Source organism: Sinocyclocheilus anshuiensis, unplaced genomic scaffold, assembly GCF_001515605.1.
Source record: "Sinocyclocheilus anshuiensis isolate Anshui unplaced genomic scaffold, SAMN03320099.WGS_v1.1 scaffold256, whole genome shotgun sequence".
In the NCBI taxonomy this organism is placed as follows: Eukaryota; Metazoa; Chordata; class Actinopteri; order Cypriniformes; family Cyprinidae; genus Sinocyclocheilus; species Sinocyclocheilus anshuiensis.
Window position 1 is genome coordinate 1,268,109 of NW_015558587.1, and position 23,579 is coordinate 1,291,687.

The window sequence follows — 23,579 nt, forward strand, 5'->3', positions numbered from 1 at the left end:
GCAGGTGCTCAGAACTCAGGTGAGAGGGATCGTTGTGATTGGGTGGTGGTGGAGCCTGGCCGATCTGTTACATACGGAGAGACTGTGTGTGTGTGTGTGTGTGTGACACTCGCGCTCTCTCTTTCCTCACGTGTGTATGTGCACACATCCTCGTACCTCACTGCTCCAAACTTAATCCGGGAAAGGTGAACATTCCTGCATCATAACTTGGACTGAAAGATGAATGTGTAGAAAGCGAGCATGTCTCCAAAAACCTTGTTGAACTGCAGGTTTATGCATGCATTTTCTATTAATTTTTTTATTTTATTTTTTACAGAAATTATGTTTTTATTATATTTTTGATTATTGAGCTGCAGGTTTAGGCTCACTTAAGTAACTGCATTTTTTTTTTCATTTATAGGGATTTTTTTTTTACAGAAAATTATTTATTTATGTTCTGATTATTGTTGAGCTGCAGGTTTAGGCTCACTTAAGTGACTGCATTTTATTTATTTTTTTATAGGGATTTTTTTTTTACAGAAAATAATTTATGTTCTGATTATTGTTGAGCTGCAGGTATAGGCTCACTTAAGTGACTGACTGCATTTAATTAAGAGATTTTAATTATTTATTCTAATTATTTAGCCTGACATGTTTATTGTTCCAAAATGTTCTATATGTTTCTTAAAAATAAAATGTGTTCAGTGGAGAAAAAAAAGTCGTTTTTTTTACCCAGACATTTAAAAGTAACATATTTTAGAGCTGTAATCGCAATACCGTGATATTTTTTTTATCTAAGGTTATCATACCGTCAGAATCTCATACCGGCCCATGCCTAATATTACTAATCAAAAATTAAGCTTTGATATATTTACGGTAGGAAATTTACAAAATATCTTCATGGAACATGATCCTTACTTAATATCCTAATGATTTTTGGCATTAAAAAAAATGTATAATTTTGACCCATACAGTGTATTGTTGGCTATTGCTACAAATATACCCCAGCGACTTAAGACTGGTTTTGTGCTCCAGGGTCAAATATATTAATTGTAAGAAATTGCTAGATGAGTCAACTAATCGAAAAAAAAATATTGATTATAAAAAGATGGTTAGTTACAGCTTTAAAATAATTCCTTTACAGAAAGAAAATAAAAAACTCTTGGAGTGGACAGAGAATGCAAATCTAAGCCAGGAATCATGCAAACTGCAGCAGGGACTGTGAGGACACGTTTACAGACGCTCACTTCCTTTATTTCTGTGACCTTACTCCACAATCACAAGGAAGAGATGCCAACTCGCCTTTCATATGTTCACCACAAACCAACAGGTGTAAAGACATGACAAACAGACACCATTTTAGCCAGCACTGATATATAGAGGACTATACAGAGCACAACAACAAGAATGATTTAACATCTCCCTCGAAACCACCTGGTGTCTAGACAAGCCTAAAACACACAAGTGGCATCATACACCTCGCATTCTTCACCTTTACCTCCACAACATTTCCTCATACAACACCTGGACTGTTGATTCTGTAACATTAGGAGAGATTGTTAAATGTTCTGAATGATGTTTCTGGACCCATCCCCTTGCGCTGTAACGTCAAGCCATTAGTGCTAAGCTAAATGATAAACAGTGAGATGGGGGGACGTTAAGCTGTGGTAAAACACAAGTACATTTCAGTTCTCTTCACGAGTATTAATACTCGTTTCTAAGCCCTTTAAATTGCAATAAATACCTCTGTTATTCCTCTGAATGAAGTGCTGCGTTGTGTCCGTTGCTAACTGACTGGAGTCTAGCCGGGCCTCAAATAGAGCGTCGATTTGACGGAGGATTAAACACACACCTCTACCTTAAACCCATTGAAACGTTCACAGTTTAACTGTGATTTCACGCCGCCCGTGAAAGAACAGCTCGAGTGATAGTTGAGTGATAGTTGAGCGACCGTTAGCGCCCCAGCTTATGACAGCGTCCCGGTGCACAGGCTTTAGCATTAGCCTGTGCGCTCCACTTCCAATGAAGCCCAGAGTCAACCCGAGCAAACGCGAATAAAACCGAGCGGCTTGACAGCACCGAGCTCGACGGTCATATACGAAGTCGTTTAGTCGGTTAAAACGAGCTCCCACTCACCAGCCGTTACGATACCAGAAAACAAGTGCAATCTTCTCAATCGACGGAAGGAGGAACGGACCAGACATTCAAAATGGCGGCGGCCCCAGCCTCAGCACTTCTACCGCAGGCGGAGGGATACATGACTGATGGTCAGAGAACTTCAAATGCGGATGTAAAAAGGTGCGACCTGCTCTAGAATCTAGTAGTGATTGATGCTGTGAGCTTGTGTTTATGAGCATCGCCAACATTTATTACCGTGTTCATGCGTTAAAAAGAGAATATGAGTTTAAAAATGCGGTCAAATGGCTTGCATAGCCAGGTGGTTTATTGAACCTGGAGCACAAAAAACAGTCATAAGGGTCACTTTTTTTAAATTGAGATTTAGACATCATCTGAAAGCTGAATAAATAAGCTCTGTTGGGATAGGACAACATTTGGCTGAGATGCAACTATTTGAAAATCTGTTTGAAAAAATATTGAGAAAATCGCCTTTAAAGTAGTCCAAATTAAGTTCTTAGCAATGCATTTTACGGATCAAAAATTACGTTTTTATATATTTACGGTAGGAAATGTACTAAATATCTTCATGGAACATGATCTTTACTTAATATCCTAATGATTTTTGGCATTAAAGAAAAATTGATCATTTTGACACATACAATGTATCGTGCACAAATACACCCCGTGCTACTTATGACTGGTTTTGTGCTCCAGGGTCACATTTAACAAGAGGCTCTAGCCACCTCATTATATAAATCGTGATACTATGCACGTTTTAACTCGTTTTATGTCAGAGAAGTGTAGTTGTGTTTTAACGCTAGTCTACGTGTCAATCCCGCGGAAGACTTGCCCGGAAGAGGCGTGCTGCGGTTCACCTCGTGGCAGTCAGTGTTGAGGCACTTCCTTCGGGAGTCACTAAACTAGATCTCTTTAGTAAGCCATGCGTCTCTCGGTCGGGCTGAGGAGGAGTACATCTGCGGTGAAGTGTGGCACTACAGAGGTTTCTAACAAGTGTCGCAACGATCAGTCCCTACAGAACAGCATCAGATGCCAAGGACCCCCAAATATGATGGCCCATCTTCCTAAAATATAAAAAACAGCTTTTTCACAGCACATATTGTGTGAGAAAATAAAGCATGGTATTATAAAGCCAGCATATTGTTTCCAAAGTCAAATAATTGGCCTTTATATTGTCACTGCTCTGAAGCCAAGGCAAATTATTCTGTTATTAATTAGGCGTATCTATTATCTTTTGTAAGTATTAAGTTGACAGCTGTTTCTCTGTTTTTCTACCTATGTATCTCATGTATGTGAAGAGAATCAACTGAATTGAGCTTGTTTATTACAGCATCTTTCTATATAATAATAATAATTATTATAACATTTTATTAGCCTGTAAATAATTATATTAAGGATTATTAGCAATGATTACAGTCTTTCTTCATTCTAATTGCTTGCATCTCTTATTTTCCATTTAAATTTCGTATTCATTTAACCCTCGTGCGTCAATTAAAAAAAGTTACATATAGGTCCATAGTGGACGAAAATGTCCATGTCATAAAAATCTGAAGCTTGTGAGCACAGAGTTAAGTTTGGTCTCATTTTAAAGGCAGATTATTACTGAAGTAAAAAAAAGTTGAAAAAGTGAAACCAAAAAAAAAAAGTTCTAGATGTTTAGGTTTATGAAAATGATTTATGAACGATGTTTTATATCAAATATATATTTTATGAAACATGTTGAACTCTATACCTGCTAGAAAACCAAAGCCATAAATCTAAACAAGTTGTGTTCCAAATTTGAGGTTGATATCTCAAAAAATGAGCTTTCAGTAAGATTTTGTTTGGGCGCAGTACCAAATTTTCCCCATTAGATGCCAGCAAAACTCTGCTGGTGCACACAGTGATTGGATTTGTGATTTGCAGTAGAGCTTTTCTCTCTCAAATATTACAAGAACACACGCACACACTCACAATTTTTTTTTTTTATGACACACATACAAACCACACTCTCACATCCACACCTGCACAATTATAGCTGCATTATTTATCCAATTGGCTCTATAATATGCAGAAGCAGAAAACAGAAATAAAGCGAGTATTTTCTTTATAGGTCAAACCTGAAAAAATGGCACCATCTGGTAAAAAGTAGTAAAAAATTAAATTTTAAAGCCTTGCCAATATAATGAAAGCCTATCAACAAAAATGGCATAATTTTACAGTTGAATGGCACTGCGATTAAAAATAGCAGTTTTAATGGGTTTCAATGGGAACATTTTTGTCCTTAAGGTCCTGAGAGGAACCATTTTTTGTACCTAGTGCAAAACAGATTTATTAAAGGAAATGGAAGTGAAATAGTACAATTCCAATAAAAATACACACCTGTGCCACAATTTATGCAGTTGGCAATAACACCGGCAAAATGATCCTGAAAAACTAAACTGAAAAGGACAAAAATGTCCAAAAGGTCGCACATGGGTTAAGCAAATTACTCGTGTTTTGTGCATATTCTTTTTATAGTAAGTTGTCGGTGTCAAGTCAGTTGCAATTTACTCGCCGGGACATCTTTTTTATTTCTTGACTGCAGATTTCAGATAAAATGGCACACTTTATACTATAGTACTATAGTACTGCCTCGTCACTGTCCTCATTGTTTCAGTTAGCTTATTAATTGTTTTCAGTGAAGCCTAAAATATACCTCTGCAGAATCTAAAAGAAAAGAAAAAAAAATCAAGAATTGCTTGTACTCTTCACAAATAATAGTTTGCCATACAGTAACAAATAGTAGGCCTACCAAACATATTATTATAGCCCTAATTATTGCATTTGGGTGACTGAGAAGTAGTCACATATAAAAAGTTTTATTTTATTTTCATTTGAATGAATACTAGGCAACATCTAATCTTATGGTTTAGTATTAATAAAGCTAAATGTACCTAACTTTTTGAATCAGATAGATAGATAGATTTGTTGTTTTAATACATGTAACTGACGAAAAAACAGCATTGTCCTCCACATCCACGTATGTGTATCCCACAATGCGTCTCGTTGTTTCCTTTACAAACCAAACAGGCTTCCAGAAATTAAAAAACTGCTAGAAAGGTCATCTGCAAAAACCGTGTTTAAAAGAGGGCTGGGAAGTGATCGCTAACTGGTCAAATGCGGTGATGCGGTGAGGCCCCTCAAGGCCTACAAAACTGTTTGGCTCCTCAAAAAAACATTTTACTTGCATTACGCGAACTGCTATCCAATCACACGCGCAACAAACAGATTCACTATCAGCGCAAGTTTTTTGTGTTTATAAAATAATTTTTATTAAAAAAAGAGATTTATAATAGATTAAATATAGCAGCCACTGAGTAGAAATATATAACATTTTCAGTGTTTCTCAGCTTTGTATCGTTGAGCGATTGGCTCAACATCAGGTGGCGAGTGTTACTTTTCTCAGCGCTGTTGAGGAGGAACCAATCAGCGTTGACTCGAAAAATTAGCTATTTAATCATTCTGCAGAACATGCTGCGACCTACTTCGCTTTGTATATCAAGTAAAAACCATTCAAAGTAGAATATATAAATTACCACGTTTACATGTTTCTAAATAAACAAAACACGTGCATTGCATTCAATGCAAAAGTGGGTTTCTGAGCCGCAGAGCGCCCGCTATAGGAACATTGGTGTTTCGTTGATGGACAGTGGGAGGTATATGATAACATTAGTCATTCTTCTCAGCTCATCGCTTGACAAAAAAAAAAAATGCATGTAGGTGAAGAGTCTCTGCAGTGTATTTGCCCGGCTACAGTGGCGCAGGCTTTCACATCATCTCCCCTCATCTTTTTCTTTTTCGTTTACGGGATTGTTGTCTGCTTTAGTACATGTACCCTTTTTTTTTTTTTTTTCTTTGGCTGAACATCAGTCGGATCAAAGAAGAGATTCGACTTGTTTTCATCCGGGAGCGGGGGATAATATGTCAAGACGCAAACAGACCAACCCTTTCAAAGTGAATTGTAGGTATCCCAGGTATTGTAAACACTTTTCATTTACGTAAAATGAAAATGGCTTTTTTTGTGTCTCCTGGAGGAGATACAGTGTGCTTGCTTTCGTTGAGTCTCACATCCGCAGCCAGAGGCCAGGCGTTCACAAACTCTCATCACAATATGTTCACAGTAACGTTATCAGCTGGTGTAAAACCTACTCTAGAGGATAGACACGCGATTATATAGCTACTTGAACCCTTGGTGTTTGTTGTTTGACTCCACGAAGCGAATATATCCTCACACATTCACTTACGTCTGATAATGGCACTGTGATATGTGACCCTGGAGCACAAAACCAGTCATAAGGGTCAATTTGTTGAAATTGAGATTTATACATAATCTGAAAGCTGATTAATAAATAAGCTCTCCATTGATGTATGGTTTGTTAGGATGGGACAATATTTGGCTGAGATACAACTATTTGAAAATCTGGAATCTGAGGGTGCAAAAAATCTAAATATTGAGAAAATTGCCTTTAAAGTTGTCCAAATGAAGTTCTTAGCAATGCATATTATGGCTATTGCTACAAATATACCTGTGCTACTTATGACTGGTTCTGTGCTCCAGGGTCACATATTCTCGCGAAGGACTGAAACCCTACATAAGCCATAAATAATGGTCTTTATTAAATATAAACCACCTCCTGCAAACTATTGCAACTAGTCTGCATGAAGCCTGTACTCTTTTTCTGGACATGCTTTCAAGAACTAAAAGAAAAAAGATTTTCTACCACACATCTATAATGTTTGATAACTTGAATTCTGTTATAGAGAACTGACAATAATTCCTAATTGGCTTGCCTATAGAGATATCTATCTATCTATCTATCTATCGATCTATCTATCTATCTATCTATCGATCTATCTATCTATCTATCTATCGATCTATCTATCTATCTATCTATCGATCTATCTATCTATCTATCTATCGATCTATCTATCTATCTATCTATCGATCTATCTATCTATCTATCTATCGATCTATCTATCTATCTATCTATCGATCTATCTATCTATCTATCTATCGATCTATCTATCTATCTATCTATCGATCTATCTATCTATCTATCTATCGATCTATCTATCTATCTATCTATCGATCTATCTATCTATCTATCTATCGATCTATCTATCTATCTATCTATCGATCTATCTATCTATCTATCTATCGATCTATCTATCTATCTATCTATCTATCTATCTATCATCCATCCATCCATCCATCTATCATCCATCATCCATCCATCATCCATCTATCTACCTATCCATACATCATCCATCCATCTATCTATCTACCCATCTATCTATCTATCATCCATCCATCTATCTACCCATCTATCATCCATCCATCTATCTACCCATCTATCTATCATCCATCCATCCATCTATCGATCTATCTATCATCCATCCATCCATCCACCTATCTATCTGTCATCCATCCATCCATCCATCCACCTATCTATCATCCATCCATCCGTCCGTCCATCCATCCATCCATCCATCCATCCATCCATCCATCCATCCATCCATTCATCCATCCGTCATCCATCCATCCATCATCCATCCATCCATCTACCTATCTATCTATCATCCGTCCATCCGTCCGTCCATCCATCCATCATCCATCCATCCATCCATCATCCATCCATCCATCCATCCATCTATCTATCTATCCACCTACTTACCTATCCATTGTAAAAAGAAAAAAATTTTTTACTTGCGGTTTCTTTGTAATATTTTGTGAAATTAACTAGCAAAAATAGTTTCAAAGCAAATCCTACTCCGTTTTTTAGTATAGTTTCCAGTATCTACTGTAAAATAAATTAAATTAATATAAATATATACATGTAAATATTTTCAAAATATATACTGTATGTGTGTGTATTTATATATGCATAATAACTATCTATCCACCTATTTATCTATGTGTGCAAAAATATCGCTTTTTCCCTACTTTTTTTTTTTTTTTAATTTTCACTCATTTTTCACTCACTCGTTTTCATAATTTCATAAGTGGGAACAAAGATCTTAACTGATATCTTTTGTAGTAATGCACAAAATAAAACATTTAAATGTAAGAGATAAAAGTCATTCATTATAAATATTCCTCTAGTTTGACTGTCAGACTTACATTATATTGCTTATTACACAGTTACTTACCAATGAATAAATACATGGACATGAAATTGATTTTAACTTTATATAATTTTTAAGATTATTTTATTGTAGAGACAGTGGAGTGACAGAACACTATCACATTAATGTAAGAAACGGGTTTCCTGAATGAGTAGTCTGAGTTATACAGTGTTACCCTTCGTGCCATTATTATTTAGAAATGTTATTGAATTTCACTTTTGATCAATCAGCATTAAATATTCCAAAGAGCAGGTAAACATATGGTCATGATCACCAAGACCTCATGATTCAGTTCAGCTTCAAATATGTCGAGGCTCTCATCCAAACCCAGTAACTTCATAATTATATGTTATTATATACATAATTAGCATATATTTGTTTGTGATTCTGTCTTTATTGGGGGACACATACTCCATAATATAATGCAATGCGACTGTTGACAATAATCTTTTATTTAGGTTGATTTGCACAATTTCCAGAGATGTTTTGAAAGGTTGTGAGTTGGCTACGATGCAGACAGTGTTATTGACAGGTCATGCTTCTTTTATAGCAATTTGCGGTGTATAAAACTGATAATTTATTAAGGTGTCACATGACTGAAGACCAAAGAAAGTTATATATATATATATAATATATGCATAATAAATATACAGAGTACACACATATATTGTGTGAACAAAAACTTTTACTTTGGATGCGATTAATCGCGATTAATCGTTTGACAGCACTAAAATGTTACTCAATCTATTTTTAAACTATTATTAAATAGGGACTCTAGCAGACACAGTGGGGCGCACTATGGGAAACGTTACTCCATGGGAACGTGTATGACTGATCTTGTTCTTCCATCATGCCTGGCTTTTGTCAATTAGGCAAAGTGAGGCCTGAATTGCTTGTCTGGGTTTATCTGATGTCCGTCTATGACTATTCTTCCAGCCCACCAAACCAGACGGCGTGCTTTGGCCCCGTCCCCTGCCCGTTCTCAGGATTTGTACTGTTTTCTGTTGGGTTGGTGGTTTTGTAAAGGCTGTGGGATGGTTTGAATTCAGGAGTGCTCTCATTGTTTGGCATCCGAGTTAAGTTTGTCTCTTTTTGTCTGTTTTGTTCCCACCCACCCCCTCCACTAACTTCAGCCTTTCTCTTGTGTCTGTTGGCTGATGAGTTTGTCTCTTTGTCTGGATTCAGACAGACACTGCGTCACCGCCTGCCTACAGACACACAGAGATAACATCACAGAGGGGGGAGCGAGGAGAAGACGGAGGGAGGGTGGAGAGACAGATGTACAGACAGAACTGGCAGAGGGGGATGGGAAACGCGCTTACATCAATCACAGGCTGACTGCCGTGAAGCCGCTCTGTTGTATCCGTTAATAGTTTAACGCAGATATCCCTCATGCAAGTCTTCTGTCCTTGTAGATACTCCCAAACACCCTTTGAAACCACCTGAGGATGCTGGGAAAGTATGGGGTGCAAACTCTTGACAACCTTTGGTGATTAGTAGTTGATGTAAAATATTACATCCGTCGGCTGTTGTTTTTCAGATGGGAAAACAACATGTGGTGGAGGCTTGCCTGAAACGGTCTGAGCTCAGATGTAGACTAAAGCTTGCTGAAGTTCTACACAATGAAATTATAAAATCAGGCTACGTTTACACGACAATGATGTAGTCAAAAACGGAAAAGTTTTTCCCTCGCGTTTTTAAAAAGTTTCACGTATACACGACAACGTTTTCAAAACCATTCGTGTTTACACATATCCGTGAAAACGGCCAAAATTGCTGTAGTACTTATGCCAGGCCAGTAGTTGGCGCTGTCACCTTGTTAGTAAACAGTACCTGTAGGGAAGTGACGATTATATGTTGTATATGATGCATCTCCGCTGTTGGTTGTAATATTGTGAAGTAAATCCACACTTTGCTGAAGAAGCGTTAGCAAACTCTTGAGCAGCAACAACAGTACCATGTACTCCGCCATTGTTGTGTATGTTTGTTCATGCTTGCCTTTAAAATCGACACGTACTGCGCATGTCTACATACCTAACACACTACGCATGACGTCACCGCTTTCAAAGATTCCCGTATTGGGTGTTTACACGGAAACGATAACGGTGGCATTTTCAAAAACTTTCACTTTGAAACCCGTTTTCAAAAATATGCGTTTTCAGTCCCCAAAACGCCATCGTCGTGTAAACGAACAGGCAAAACGCATAAAAAGTTTCCAGTTTTTGGCTGAAAACGTTGTCGTGTAAACGGCCCCTCAGATTGTAGTCCACTTCGAACTTGGTCTAATAGTTTTTATCAGCTGCCTTGATCAGAGGCAAACATCACTATTACTATTGCTTATATAGAGTTATGGGATAGTTCATCCAAAAATGAAAATTTGGTCATTATTTACTCACCTTCATGTCGTTCCATTCGTTCTTCTTTTGACCAATGTCTCAGATTTTCTTTTTTTGTACATACACTCTTAAAAACAACGGTTCCAACAAAGAGTTTTCACAACGATGCCATAAAAGAACTACTTTTGGTTCTAAAAAACCTTTTCCACTAAAGAGAACCTTTTGTGGAATGGAAAGATTCCACACTCTCAAAAAGTAAAGTTTTTTTTATTGGCATTGATGGTTCCATAAAACCTTTCCATTGCAGAAAATTTGCCTTGCAAAAAAGGTTCTTTAGATTATTAAAAAGAAAGAAAATCATGGTTCCTCTAAGAACTGTTCACTGAAATGTTCTTTGTGGAACCCAAAATGGTTCTTCTATGGCACTGCTGCAAAAACATCCTTTGAAAGCCTTATATTTAAGAGTGCATGGATGTTAAAGGTTCTTCATGGAACCATTGATGGCAAAAAAAATAACCTTTATTTTCAGGAGTTTACAAAGGAAATTAAGAGTCATTAGAACTGTTTGGTTACCAACATTCTTCAAAATATCTTTTGTTTGTGTTTAGCAGAAAGTCACAGAGGTTTGGAATGACATGAGGGTGCTGAGTAGCCTACATGACGACATTTTTTGGGTCAACTATATCCCTATAAGGATTTTAGAAGAAAGAAAAAATCGATGCATTGATCAAATGACTAAGCAATGCATAAAAAGATTTCTTTTTCTGTATAAATTTATTTTTTGAACAAGTGGAGTACCTTATTTTGTTGTCTGTGTCCTAATAGGGATACAAGAGCATAGAAGACTGAAAGACTTGTCATTGTTCAAGCCAATGAAGAGCTGTCATCAGACGATTGATGATCTTGTGTGGATTGATGTCCAGTTAGATACAGGAGTTCAATTAAATGTCCATGTTATATTTTGGTTGCATTTGTGAGTTAAAGAAATTGTAACTGGTTGCGTAAAATAGGTACATAATATCAGTGTATCAATCGCAGGCCCCTGAATGTTATCAAAATGTAATCATATTGCAGCAAGTTTTGAGGTGTCGGCAAATATTGTATCGCTGGTTTAGAAAATCAGTGTCAATTTGTATCTTAATGAAACAACCTATTTTCACCACTACTAATGTACACTCACCGTGTGCTGTAGTAATACCCATAAATCATGGTTCTAACCTTGATCTCCAAAATCTAAATTGGCCAGAGAGTGATTCATCTTTTCTGAATCATTCAAACATTGAGTTTTTGAGAAGTTTAGCTTACAGGTATAAAATAATATACACGGCTGTTGAAATGGAGTAGAGATTTGGACCTGGAAACAGTATTATCAGAAGGTCAATTTGCCAAATCAGGCGTTACTTTTATGAGAGATCAGACTCGATAAAACAGGTCGAAATATCTGAGACTTGGCCCTCCAGCAACCACATAGCAACACGCTTACAACAATTATGAAGACGATAGCAACACCTCATCAACCTTCCAGAACACTGTATCGTGTTGCACTGGCACTTGAAAGCATAAAACCTGGTTTTATTCGTATGCTGGTTGCCGTTCATGTTACTGATTAAAGCAGCTTTGCAAAAGGTGTTTGGAGTAATGGGATGCATGCAGAGGGAAAAGCAGCTCCGTGTGGGCGTATGGAGTGCTTCTGGAGAAGATGATTCTTACATTAGAGGCACGGACTCGGCGCCCAGGAGATGCAGGCTGTTTCCTCTGGGACTGCAGTGCATGTTGAGTTGAGCGTGTAACGTGGGGGTTGGTGAGCGTGAGGTGGAGTGTGCGTGTTTGTAATGTGTTAATGCAGCATCAACTATTGTTCTGATCACACGCCACCGCAGCTCTGGCCTCTGTTGCCTCTGTTGTTGATGCGGTCCGTCTTTTCTTTGAAATTCAAAATTGAAGTGAGAATTATTCCGATTTGGGCTTTTTGATGTACATCTAATATTCTTTTTGGTGACACTTTCCTATGAAGCCTGTATTGATAATGCATTATAAGGGTATTCAATTATAACGCTTGCATAAAAAACCGTAACACTTTACAGTAAGGTTCCATTAGTTAAACATTATTTAATGCATTGACTAACAGGGAGCAAAACACTTGTTATAAAACGGATAGTTCCGGTCCTTGATTCTGATTGGTTGAGAGTTGATTTGCTTCGTGTCGTGCCTAACAACTCCCCTTAGCTGTTATAAATTCACTGTAAACCACGGCTTGGGGCTTATTGCTTTATTACAATGTTTATAAGACTTAAGTTATTTGTTAGTTAAAAAATGCAACTGTTTGTTGTTAGTTTATGTCCGCTCAGATCCATAAAATGATATTAACAGATACATCTTTTGATTTTAATAATGTATTGGTAAATCTTAATGCTATTTCCGTTGTTGGTTCATATTAACCGATGCCGTTAAATAATGGTTACAAATGGAACCTTATTGTAAGATCTGTCCCAAAGATCCCAATAATATGTTGTATTATCTCATGAATAATAGTAACATAATTAGTGTTGTGACGATACCAAAATTATGACTTTGATGCGATAACTAAAATATCTCGATACAGATTGGACACCACAGCAAAAACCTAAAACAATGGGATAAGTGAATGAATAATAGAAGACAGAACATGGAACTTAAAAATCTTTGCTATAATCATTATTATTTAAACAGTGATACTTGCAATTTAAGGGAGAGTGTTACAAGTGTGTATCTTATTCACAATATAGTTACTTTGTTATTATATTTATAAAAAGTATCTGAGTGCATTAGTTTAAGCTCACTGGTAACTCCTTTACATCTGAAAGAAGGTAATGTGGTTTTCGTGCCTTAATAATAAAAATGTTTAAAGCAAATTTGTCATATAACCCATTCATGGCTGTTTAAAGAAGATTCCATTTGTATTTATTAATTTATAGCAGACAAATATACATATGACCACATTATAAAGCCTTTGGATGTTTACAAGATTTCTATGTCTAGATATGACACTTATAATACATTACTTAAAGGGATACTCCACCCCAAAATGAAAATTTTGTCATTAATCACCATGTCGTTCCAAACCCGTAAAAGCGTTGTTCGTCTTCGGAACACAATTTAAGATATTTTGGATGAAAACCGGGAGGCTTGTGACTGTCCCATTGACTGCCAAGTAAATTACACTGTCAAGGTCCAGAAAAGTATGAAAGACAATCAGAATAGTCCATCTGCCATCAGTGGTTCAACCGTAACGTTATGAAGCGACGAGAATACTTTTTGTACGCTCTTCTGTGTCAGCCGCGCCAGACGGATACGTAGCTTTTACAGGTTTGGAATGACATGGTGATTGACAAAATTTTCATTTTGGGGTGGAGTATCCCTTTAAGTGGATATAACGTGTTCATTGTGTGTTATTTTAAGTCATCATACATAAGGCAGTATGCATGCATTATAATGCCTTAAGAATACCCGTATAATGCATTAGAAATACAGCCTTCATAGAAAGTGTTACTATTTTTTTCTTCTTCATAGAAACAACCACAGTTCAGATTTACACTAGATACCCGTGACATTATTTGTTGTGAGAATACAGGTATTTCCTGTAGCCACCTTTTGGCCTAGTTCCCTCTAGCAGTTTGGCCTAAATAATATTTTACAATATGAATGGGTGTTTGCACGATCACTCATGCAAGCCACAAAAAAGGGATATTTTGAAGAACATTGGGGTCTAAACAACACTGGACCCCCCCACTGAATTTTAATGTATGGGCAAAAAATACTGATTCATTCTGCTGAATGTCTTTTGTGTTCCACAGGTTTAGAACAACATGAAAGAATTGCAATTTTTGGTTGAAAAAGCAGAAAGTAATAACAGTCATGAATGATGCCACAAATCGTATCTATATATTTGGCGACAAAACAACAACAAAGTCTTATATTTAAGAAGCGACCTGAGTTGGGCCTGTATGCAACAACCTAGCAATCACCCAGAAATGCACAAAACTCTCCTAGAAACCACATAGCAATGCTCTAGCAACCAAAGCAGAAAAGCCCTTAAAAACTAGTTTGAAATATAGTGGCATTCTCAGTGACCATGTCACTTACAGGGCCTTTTCACACGACTGGGTTGTCCGGCCCGCAGCACACTTTTGAGATGGATGCTAGAGATGACTTCATTGAGGACGGGGAATGCCATAGCAACAACTCACAGGAACCTGAAGAGCAAGACAGCACAAGTGGTGAGACACACACTACTCACGACTGCATGTCTGTCTTTGAATTTATTTATAGATTTGCTTACTGCACATAAAATATTAAAAACAGAGAGACAGCTGTGATTGTTTTGTGATTGCAGTGTTGAGACATAAAGGCAAGGTGACCTGTGATGGAGCCATTGATAACATTATGAACTAACTTTTTTCCCCTATGCTGCCAGACGACGGTGATAGTGATTTTGATAAAGACGACTCCTCAAATGCCTCTGCTGATGACAGCATGATGAGTAATAAGAGCAGCCACGGCCCCATACTACATGATGACGTCAAGGAGGTGAGTGACAGATGTTTAATGTTAGAAGTAGATGGTTGTGTGTTTATCTTGCATTCTTCTGTTATCATGATTTGCATGACAACATTGTCACAGACAATGCTCAGACAACTGTTTTTACTGTAAAATAACTTGAAAAGAAAAAAAAAAATCAGCTTTGATCAGTTCTTAATTTTAATCATTCACAAACAGATTGTAAAATGTGACCCTGGACCACAAAACTTCATTTGGACAACTTTAAAGGCGATTTTCTCAATATTATTATTATTATTTATTTTTTTGCACCCTCAGATTACAGATTTTCAAATAGTTGTATCTCGGCCAAATATTGTCCTATCATAACAAACCATACATCAATGGAAAGCTTATTTATTCATTATGTATAAATCTCAATTGCAAAAAAATTGACCCTTATGACTGGTTTTGTGGTCCATGGTCACAAATGTGTTTCAAATTACATTAAAACATTCCCCATATTTTAGTATTTTGTGGACTCGTTTTTCACAATATTTTGGAGATTTTTTTTACCAGCTTTGCATGCTTTTCATGTGATTTCTGGCCCATTCATCTAAGCATAAAGTACAAATACATTTTTTTCAGTCCCTCTTTATATTAAGTGGCCTTAACTACTATGTACTTACATTTAAATTAATCATTTGGTACAATGCACTTATTGTATACACATACATGTTTTTACATTGTACTTACTTTTTAAAAATACCTTTATGTAATTACATCTGTAAATAATTTCTGTAATTACATTTATAATTGACTCATCCCTTACTCCTTAACCCACCCTTAAACCTACCCATACCACCAAACCTGTCCTTAACCTTACCCGTATCCCACCTCAATAGCAGCAAAAGTATTTTGCAATACAGTATGAACACAATAAGTACAATGTACTTATTTTTTAACGCAAGTACATAGGCCTAGTAGTTAAGGCCACTTAATATAAAGTGGGTCCCTGGATTGAGAAGAGAGCTTGGAAGAAGCTATCATTGGATATTATATATATATATATATATATATATATATATAGAGTTGTCAAAATTAGCGTTAACGCAGGCAACTAATTTCTCCAGTTTAACAGCGGTAAAAATATTTAACTCCGTTAACGCAGGGGTGGGGACAACTTTTTTTTGTTGTTTTTGAGCTACTCCAGTGATAACTGAGCTACTCCAAAGATTAATCAAATGCCTGTTTGTAGCAGATTTCCATTCTGAATTGAGAATTGAATAAATGAAGCATGTGGAATTTTTAAAGGCCACTGTACATGATTGCCGTTTTATTTACAAGTCTGTGTGACTTAATACAATTTTAAGGTGAAAAGCATGACAGAATTCTGTCATCCCACCTCAACGATTGCTGGCATCTTTAAGGGTCGATAGATATTTTTGTAGAGTGACTCATGGCTCTATAGCAACCCAGTTGACACGACAGTTGGAATGAGTCACGAGGGCTTATGCATTCATTTGTCTGCCACACCACTCAAGTGCTGCATAAGTCATCCACAGCTACAGTCATTAGCAGTTTCAGGGAATAGTCACTTCAATCATACTATATAAAAAAAATTACACTACATTTCAGACTATAAGTCTTGTTACTCATCGTTTTAACTGTTTGTTGGTGCATTATGTCTGTTAGGAGAACGAGGAGGGGACAGACCAGGGGAGCAGTTTTGCATGTCCTCTTTGTTCCCTGGAGTTCAGTAGCCCAGATCAGCTCATTGCACACGTCTACCAGGTGAGGACACCACTACCTAAGCCTATTGTATCTTTTAGTCTCTTCTTACACCTGGTATTATGATTTATCTTGGGTGATCTAATCACAAGTGGACAATGCTAAATACATATGTGTACTGGATTCCAAAACGTTTTGTGATCAAATCACTCAAACTACATTCAGAGCTCGTCAATTATGTGCAGATTGTGAAGCACACCTAAAGGCTGGAATACACAATATGACTAAAACAATAGGCGACATATAGTTGCTGACTTTGTAAACTGTTACAGACAAAGACTAGGCATCATACACTAAACAACTGGAGATCACACAATAACAGACTTTAAAGTCATTCTGAACAACAAACTCAAACAGGAGTGACACATGAAAACTGTATGTGTACTAAAATCGGCTCACAACATGTTTTATATCCTCGGACTGGATGGAATCCAAATCTGAAACGAAAAATTGCAGTCTATGTCGATCGTACACTATACGAATTTCTGTGAAATGTCTGCGGCTCCCCAAAATTTGCCGACTGGCTCTTATTTTCGGCTACTCCATACTGGAAACCGGGCAAAAATCTATGCAAAAGTTGCTTAATATATTCCAAATTCAAATAAAAATGATTTCGTCATTCACTCAATCGTATGCCATTCCAAACCTGTAATACTTTCTTTCTTCCATGCAGGGAAATTATGAATGATGTACTAATTGCTCTTTTCAAACCATTTATAATGAATGGAGACTTATCAATGATATGATTACTTTTCACACTTTTTGAAGCTTGAAAGCTCTAGTCCCTATTGTAATTGCTTGGAAACAATGACCGGTACATTATTTAAAATCGTCTGGAAGATAGAAAAGTCATATGGATTTGGAACAACAAGTGAATAATGACCATTTAAATTTTTGGACTGTTTCTTTAAGTCTCTTCATTTGAGAAGAATTAATGTATGAAATCTCTTTGTACCTTATTTACTTTGATTAGCACACAGCTGTGGGTGGCAGTAAGAGTTATATCTGTCCTGTTTGTGGAAGAGCTCTCAGTTCTCCAGGCTCTCTTGGTCGCCATCTTCTCATCCATTCAGAGGACCGACTGTCCAACTGTGCTGTATGTGGGGCTCACTTCACAGACACCAACAACTTCAACAGGTCAGTTCTTTACTCAAGACATGATTTTACTAGGATGCTGTGCTTCATTGTCATTTCTAACGGTTTCCTGGTCTGAAATTGTAGGGAAAAGTTGAAGGAGTTCCTCGACACAAGCAGTATAGAGATCAACAGTGAGGGCGAGGCCTGTGACATGTCCAACTCTTTAACCAGAAGCACTATGACTAACCCCAACACAAATCCTTGTCCTGGACTGACCTCATTGCCAGATGGTCTTCTCCCTTCTGCACCTCCTCTTCCCTCACTCTCTGACAGCCTCAGTCCTCAAAGCACGGGACTTCCGCCTCTTCCAGACCTTATGAACCCTATGCCCGTGTACCCGGCTGGGGTTTTGTTGGTCTGCAACAGCTGCGTAGCCTACCAGCAGCTTGTGGACGCCCAGTCACCGTCCATGCGGAAATGGGCGGCCCGTAGGAAGAACGAACCCGTACAGGTGCGGATGCATCGGCTTGAACGGGAACGAACGGCCAAGAAGACAAAGCGGGCATGTGAGACATCAGAGGAGCGGGAGATACGCCGCTTACGAGACCGTGAGGCAAAGCGTATGCAAAGGATGCAGGAGACGGACGAACAGCGGGCACGTCGTCTGCAGCGAGACCGGGAGGCCATGCGACTCAAGCGGGCCAACGAGACGCCCGAGAAGAGGCAGGCAAGACTAATCCGTGAGAGGGAGGCCAAGAGGCTAAAACGACGCTTGGAGAAGATCGACCCATCGCTGAGAAACCAGATCGAGCATGACCCTGCTGCGATGGCTGCGCTCACTGCTGATATGAGTCTATTCCAGTTTTCCTTTCCCATGTCCGTCCCTTCCATGGACAATGGACTGTTTATGAAGCTTCCCTAACAAGCACAGCTCCAAACACCTCTCAGCCCAACATTTGAGAAGAATTTGCCATTCTTAAAGAATAACCATCTTGACCAAAGTTGTGATGAGAAGGTTATGGTCTTGCAGTTTCAAGGAGGTGCTCACCCTGACAGCGATTTGCAGTGACGTAGGCACCAGATGTCTTTCACTTTCAAAGACAGATTTGAGGCAACACGAAAGACTGTGAGTTGCAATGCACATGTTCTGCTGCCTGATACACTTGGATATTGTAGTTGAGTACAGAAGTGATTCTACAGGATAGACAAGGCACTTGCTTTGGACCCCTAAGGGTGGCGGATTCGAGTAGTCAACAGCAAGAAGAAATAAACCTGAAAAATAAAGCTTGGCAAAGAGCCCCTCTAGGGGGCCTCATCTCATTAACTACAATCTCAGTGAAAAATCAAATGAAGAGTAGGCATCATGCAGATAATGTTCCCATCTGGTAGTCAGAAGAGAAAATAGGAGCCTGCGGCACCAGAGTCCCACAATCATTATCAGTCAAGTAGGAACACCTACTAGCGACCAAGACCACGCCGACTTGCCAAGCTCCAGTGATTTAATTGCTGTCAGTGTGAACAACCCTTTATGGATTTCTGTAACATATTACATAATTAACTGAACTTCTATAAGAAATTCCGACATTCACTGAAGGGCAAACCCTCTCAGTAAGCATGTTTTACTTTGTTTTCAAGGCTCAGACTTTTAGCCGTCTTTCTTCAGAGCAGTGAGATCCTTCCAGAAGAAGGCTCTCTGTTTGCACACGGACTTACAGTGACAGGAGTGAGACGTGTAGCCACACTCCACACTCAGCCTACTGTTCAAATTTGCCAGTCTGAAAGGTTGGAGTTTACCTGCAACTATGGCTCACCTCCCAGAACCCAAGATTGGGTCAATACTAGCTCATACTCACAGAACCAACTACCTCACCATGGGATCCTTACATGGCCTAGTCACACCTGTGGCCTCGACCAGAACCACAGGGGTTGTGCAGGTCCACATACCGACTCAATGTTCCCTATGCCAACACACACTCTTGTTCAGGGGTGTAGTCCTCTAGTCCTGCTTTTGGAGGGTTCATCCTCCAGAGTTCACCCCTGAACCATCTGATCAAGGTATTCAGGGTTACTTGAAACCCCCAGGCAGGTGTGTTGGAGTAGATTGGAGATAAACTCTCCATGATGTTGGCCGTCCTAGAGCAGGATTGGACACCCCTGGTATAATCATTGCCCTACATGTTCGCTGAAACAACTACACTTTATTTAAATGCTGTTTGAGAGCCGCTGACCCAAATGCTGAAATCTAAGTGGGCTTGTGGTCTTTGCTTATACAGACCATAAGGTGTCCTACTTGTCAAGATTTACAAGGATACCACCTTTGCAGCCACTGTGTCCCTCAATGCACCCTTTAGTTGAGCCCAACCTGGTGCAGACTTTGGAAACGGACAACTAACTGACAGTCTGTGTGGCATTTTATCACTTAAGTGTGGACTCCACGAAAGACTTCAAGGGCCGAGGGTGCCATTTGGGACAAGGCCTCTATTGGAGACTTTGTCCTTTTTTAAAAGAGGAAGGTCATTTCTGCAGATGTACTGTTAAATACTAAAAGTATCCGTTTCAAAGCACATTCAGACACACTTCTCTGACCTCCCAAAGGCTTTATACTTTATCACAATGCTACACGGGTTCATATTTGTCTAGGAACTCAGGGATGGTGTGGATCACCGGCATCCTCCTGAGAAAACAGAGGAGCAGGAGACCTCCTCTTCTTCATTCTTCATTATCATCACCACTTGCTCAGATCATATACTACCTTTTACTCACCTTTACTGGTCACATTGGCCTTTTTTTCCTCTTGTTCAGACTGCAAACTCCTCACCTGAGCCAAAATGTCGATATGGATATTACGCAACTCCATGACGTCTCAACTAACCAACCAGTCTCTGCCCTCTGCTGCTGTCACTGTACTGTATAACGTGTATGTTACCTCTTTAAACCAGTGTGGTCCCGCACTGGACCTGGGAATGCTTGTTGTTAATGGTGAGGCACTTAGTGTGTGCTCGATCTCTGTGGCAACATAAGTAGTGTACAAATTCAAACTGTTGCCTTTGTCACTGGAAAGTTGTGCTTTGGTTTTATATTTAATGATTTAAATGAATTTGTGTGCTAATTCTATGAGATGTGCAATGATGTAAAGGTTTAGCGAATGCATGTACAATGAAACAATCAGGATGAACACTTCCAGAGAGAAATCCCTCCTATATGAAGCAGTGATGACTCTGTATATGTATGTAAACATTTAAATGACAAGGTAAAGACACATTCGCCAACGTTTCACACTAATTTAAAGGTGAAGTGTGTAATTTCTGCTCAACATCTGATGGCCAAAATAACACTTGCATCCCAAACACTGCCCCCTGTCTTCCATTATTCACCAAACAGGTACCCCCACCAAAAATTCTAACCAATTCAGAAGTTGACATGTTGGAACGCCCAACATACAAAGCAAAACACCGCAGTGTTTATGGTAGTGGTTCTTAAACTTTTTGGGTTAACCACTTCAAGAGTAAAACAACAAAAGCAGACCACCAAATCTCATTCAGGGGTGTCATTCAATGCCCTTTTCACCAATTCTATCATGAGCCACAGTAAATTTTCCAGAAGGCTGTTTTGTTCCTTTGTATAGAAATTAACGTTTCTTTTAGCTAATAAACTGATGAGCCAACTGTTTGCTAGCTAAGAAATTGGACCAAATGTTTACGTACACTTGACAACAGACACTTAAGCATAAAATGAGTGTCAATTCATTGTTATGTTGGTTAATTCAATGTTGGTGCTTTTATTTATTCAAGTCTTTTTTATTGACTAAACTCGCAGACAACAGTTTCAGAACCACTCTACAAGTTGAGAGAACATTGCACACATCACCTTGAAACTTTACTCACTTCTCAGTGTTTCATATTGGGCGAAAGGGTTAGTCATGTTAAAACGGACCACTGTACATCTGTAAGTACCTCTTGGAAACAGGGTAGACTGTGTGTGTGAGATATGTATGTCTTATATTTCATTCCAATACTTATTACAATTTATTTATTACTTCACTGAATGACGCACATTTCAGTGTTTTAAATTCACAATGTTGTCATTACCTTCTTTAGAGATACCTCTAATACTCAAAGCGAAGCAGTGGAGCTTTCCCGCACAGTTGAAGGCAACTGGATACTGGTCCCACGTTTATGCTGTCGTGAAGTATTAATGATGGGCTCCTTAAGTAAAAGAAAGGATTTAATGTACATGTGATGAAGCATCACTATGCAATTGAGAGCTGTACTCAAGAAACGTTGTATTACTACTATGCAGTTGATATGAAAGTAAATGGACTCAAATGCTCCAGATCACAAACCTCAGGCAACTCTTGACAGTCAAGCCATTGGTCCTCAAGCCTGTAACCCTCGACCACCAGATCCATCCTTAAGTTTTGTTTTCAGTTACTCCATTGATAAGGACAGAGTTGATGTTGATGTATGCACATTCAGGAAGAACAATGCAATTTTTATGACCCAATTCCCTGAAATTCATTATAAAGCACTGAGTTATTTCATACAGTAGCATCAAAGATGTGGAAACCCATCCTGATGCAATGAAAAAAAATCAAATGATTCTCTATATTCCAGAACGAGATGTTGGCAGGATGCATTGTCTATTTTGAAGATAAAATATAAAAGAGTATTTTCAAACATTAACCCTATTTAGTCTGCATTATTCCCAAACTAGTATTTTTAGTGGTATGCATTGCCATGTGACATGTTATGTATTAAACAACCATTTTCTTTTACATGTCTGTGTATATAAGTCAGTAAACCCCTGGAAATGGAACTTGCATGTTATAAACTACATGTTCTAAATGCATTTATACAAGCTTTTCATTAAGGATTGGAGTTCAGTAATGACTTGCCTTCTTGTCAGTCTATCTAGATTTTTTCATGATAATGTTTACAAATCTAAACGGCCAAAATGAATGAAACTTAATAAAAGTGACAAGGTCACAATGCCAAATGGTCCTGTTCAGAAAGCCATGCTCTGTTATTGGGTTAACAGATTGAAAGCTCATCATAAAAGCAGGAACAGAATGTGGAATAAACATTGACTTTACGGCTACGAGTCGGTTTCTGTCTTTCTCTCTTGAAAAAATGTATACACATCTGTAAAGTGAGATTAAAACATCTGAGACCACACTGAAAATCTGGTATTCAAAAATTGTCATGCTGATAATATTATTTGTAACATTTTTTTTTTTTTTACAAATTGTCTCAGACTTTCAGGCCCCACTGTAATAAAAAGATGCACTGTAGTTGATATAATGCATTTCATCTGAAATTTGGTCATAATACATTTTGATTAATTTATCTTAAATATTTTCAAAAGCATGCTGAAAAATAATTTAACCCCTTGTGGAATATTAAAAAATAAAATAAAATAATACACAAAGTTGTATATTCAAAGACTCAAGGGTTGTATTTCAAAAAAAGAAAAAAAATGAATGCATAATACATCGGGTATTATTGTAATCATAATCTAATATTAAACTCTGCATTGTATTCTTCAGGTGCGTCGATGCACTATTACAACTCTATTTAGAATTTATTACAATTACTAATT

At 38.0% G+C, this 23,579-nt stretch overlaps 2 protein-coding genes across 6 annotated transcripts in view; one reads left to right on the forward strand and one right to left on the reverse strand.

The window, feature by feature from the left end:
* The window catches only part of ap1g1 (adaptor related protein complex 1 subunit gamma 1), a 29,766-nt gene extending 27,543 nt beyond the window's left edge, over positions 1 to 2,223 (reverse strand). For 3 of the 4 annotated variants that reach the window (XR_001633096.1, XM_016475626.1, XM_016475623.1), the window contains exon 1: positions 2,116 to 2,223. The gene's annotated coding sequence lies outside the window, so the exon portion shown is untranslated. Of the gene's footprint in view, positions 1 to 1,723; positions 2,049 to 2,115 lie in introns of those variants that run through there. The other variant, XM_016475624.1, reaches the window with a different exon arrangement.
* A 3,790-nt stretch (positions 2,224 to 6,013) lies between these two features.
* Positions 6,014 to 23,070, forward strand: LOC107679906 (zinc finger protein 821-like). Of its 2 annotated transcripts, none has more exons than XM_016475628.1 (6): positions 6,014 to 6,097; positions 14,723 to 14,854; positions 15,052 to 15,164; positions 16,809 to 16,907; positions 17,878 to 18,041; positions 18,126 to 23,070. In XM_016475628.1, the coding sequence occupies exons 1-6, from the start codon at positions 6,058 to 6,060 to the stop codon at positions 18,901 to 18,903; spliced, it is 1,326 nt and encodes a 441-aa protein (XP_016331114.1). In that variant the 5' UTR covers positions 6,014 to 6,057; the 3' UTR covers positions 18,904 to 23,070. The 2 variants fall into 2 exon arrangements, with proteins under 2 accessions (XP_016331114.1, XP_016331115.1); XM_016475629.1 differs by having other exon boundaries at positions 6,018 to 6,110.
* The last annotated feature ends 509 nt before the right edge of the window (positions 23,071 to 23,579 follow it).

What these genes read in the sequence shown, in the direction of transcription:
- LOC107679906 (XM_016475628.1), top strand. Translation starts at nt 6,058, where the DNA reads ATGTCAAGACGCAAACAGACCAACCCTTTCAAAGTGAATT. An exon ending in TACATGATGACGTCAAGGAG is followed by an intron (nt 15,165 to 16,808) that starts GTGAGTGACAGA and finishes TATGTCTGTTAG; the next exon opens with GAGAACGAGGAGGGGACAGA. An exon ending in GACACCAACAACTTCAACAG is followed by an intron (nt 18,042 to 18,125) that starts GTCAGTTCTTTA and finishes CTGAAATTGTAG; the next exon opens with GGAAAAGTTGAAGGAGTTCC.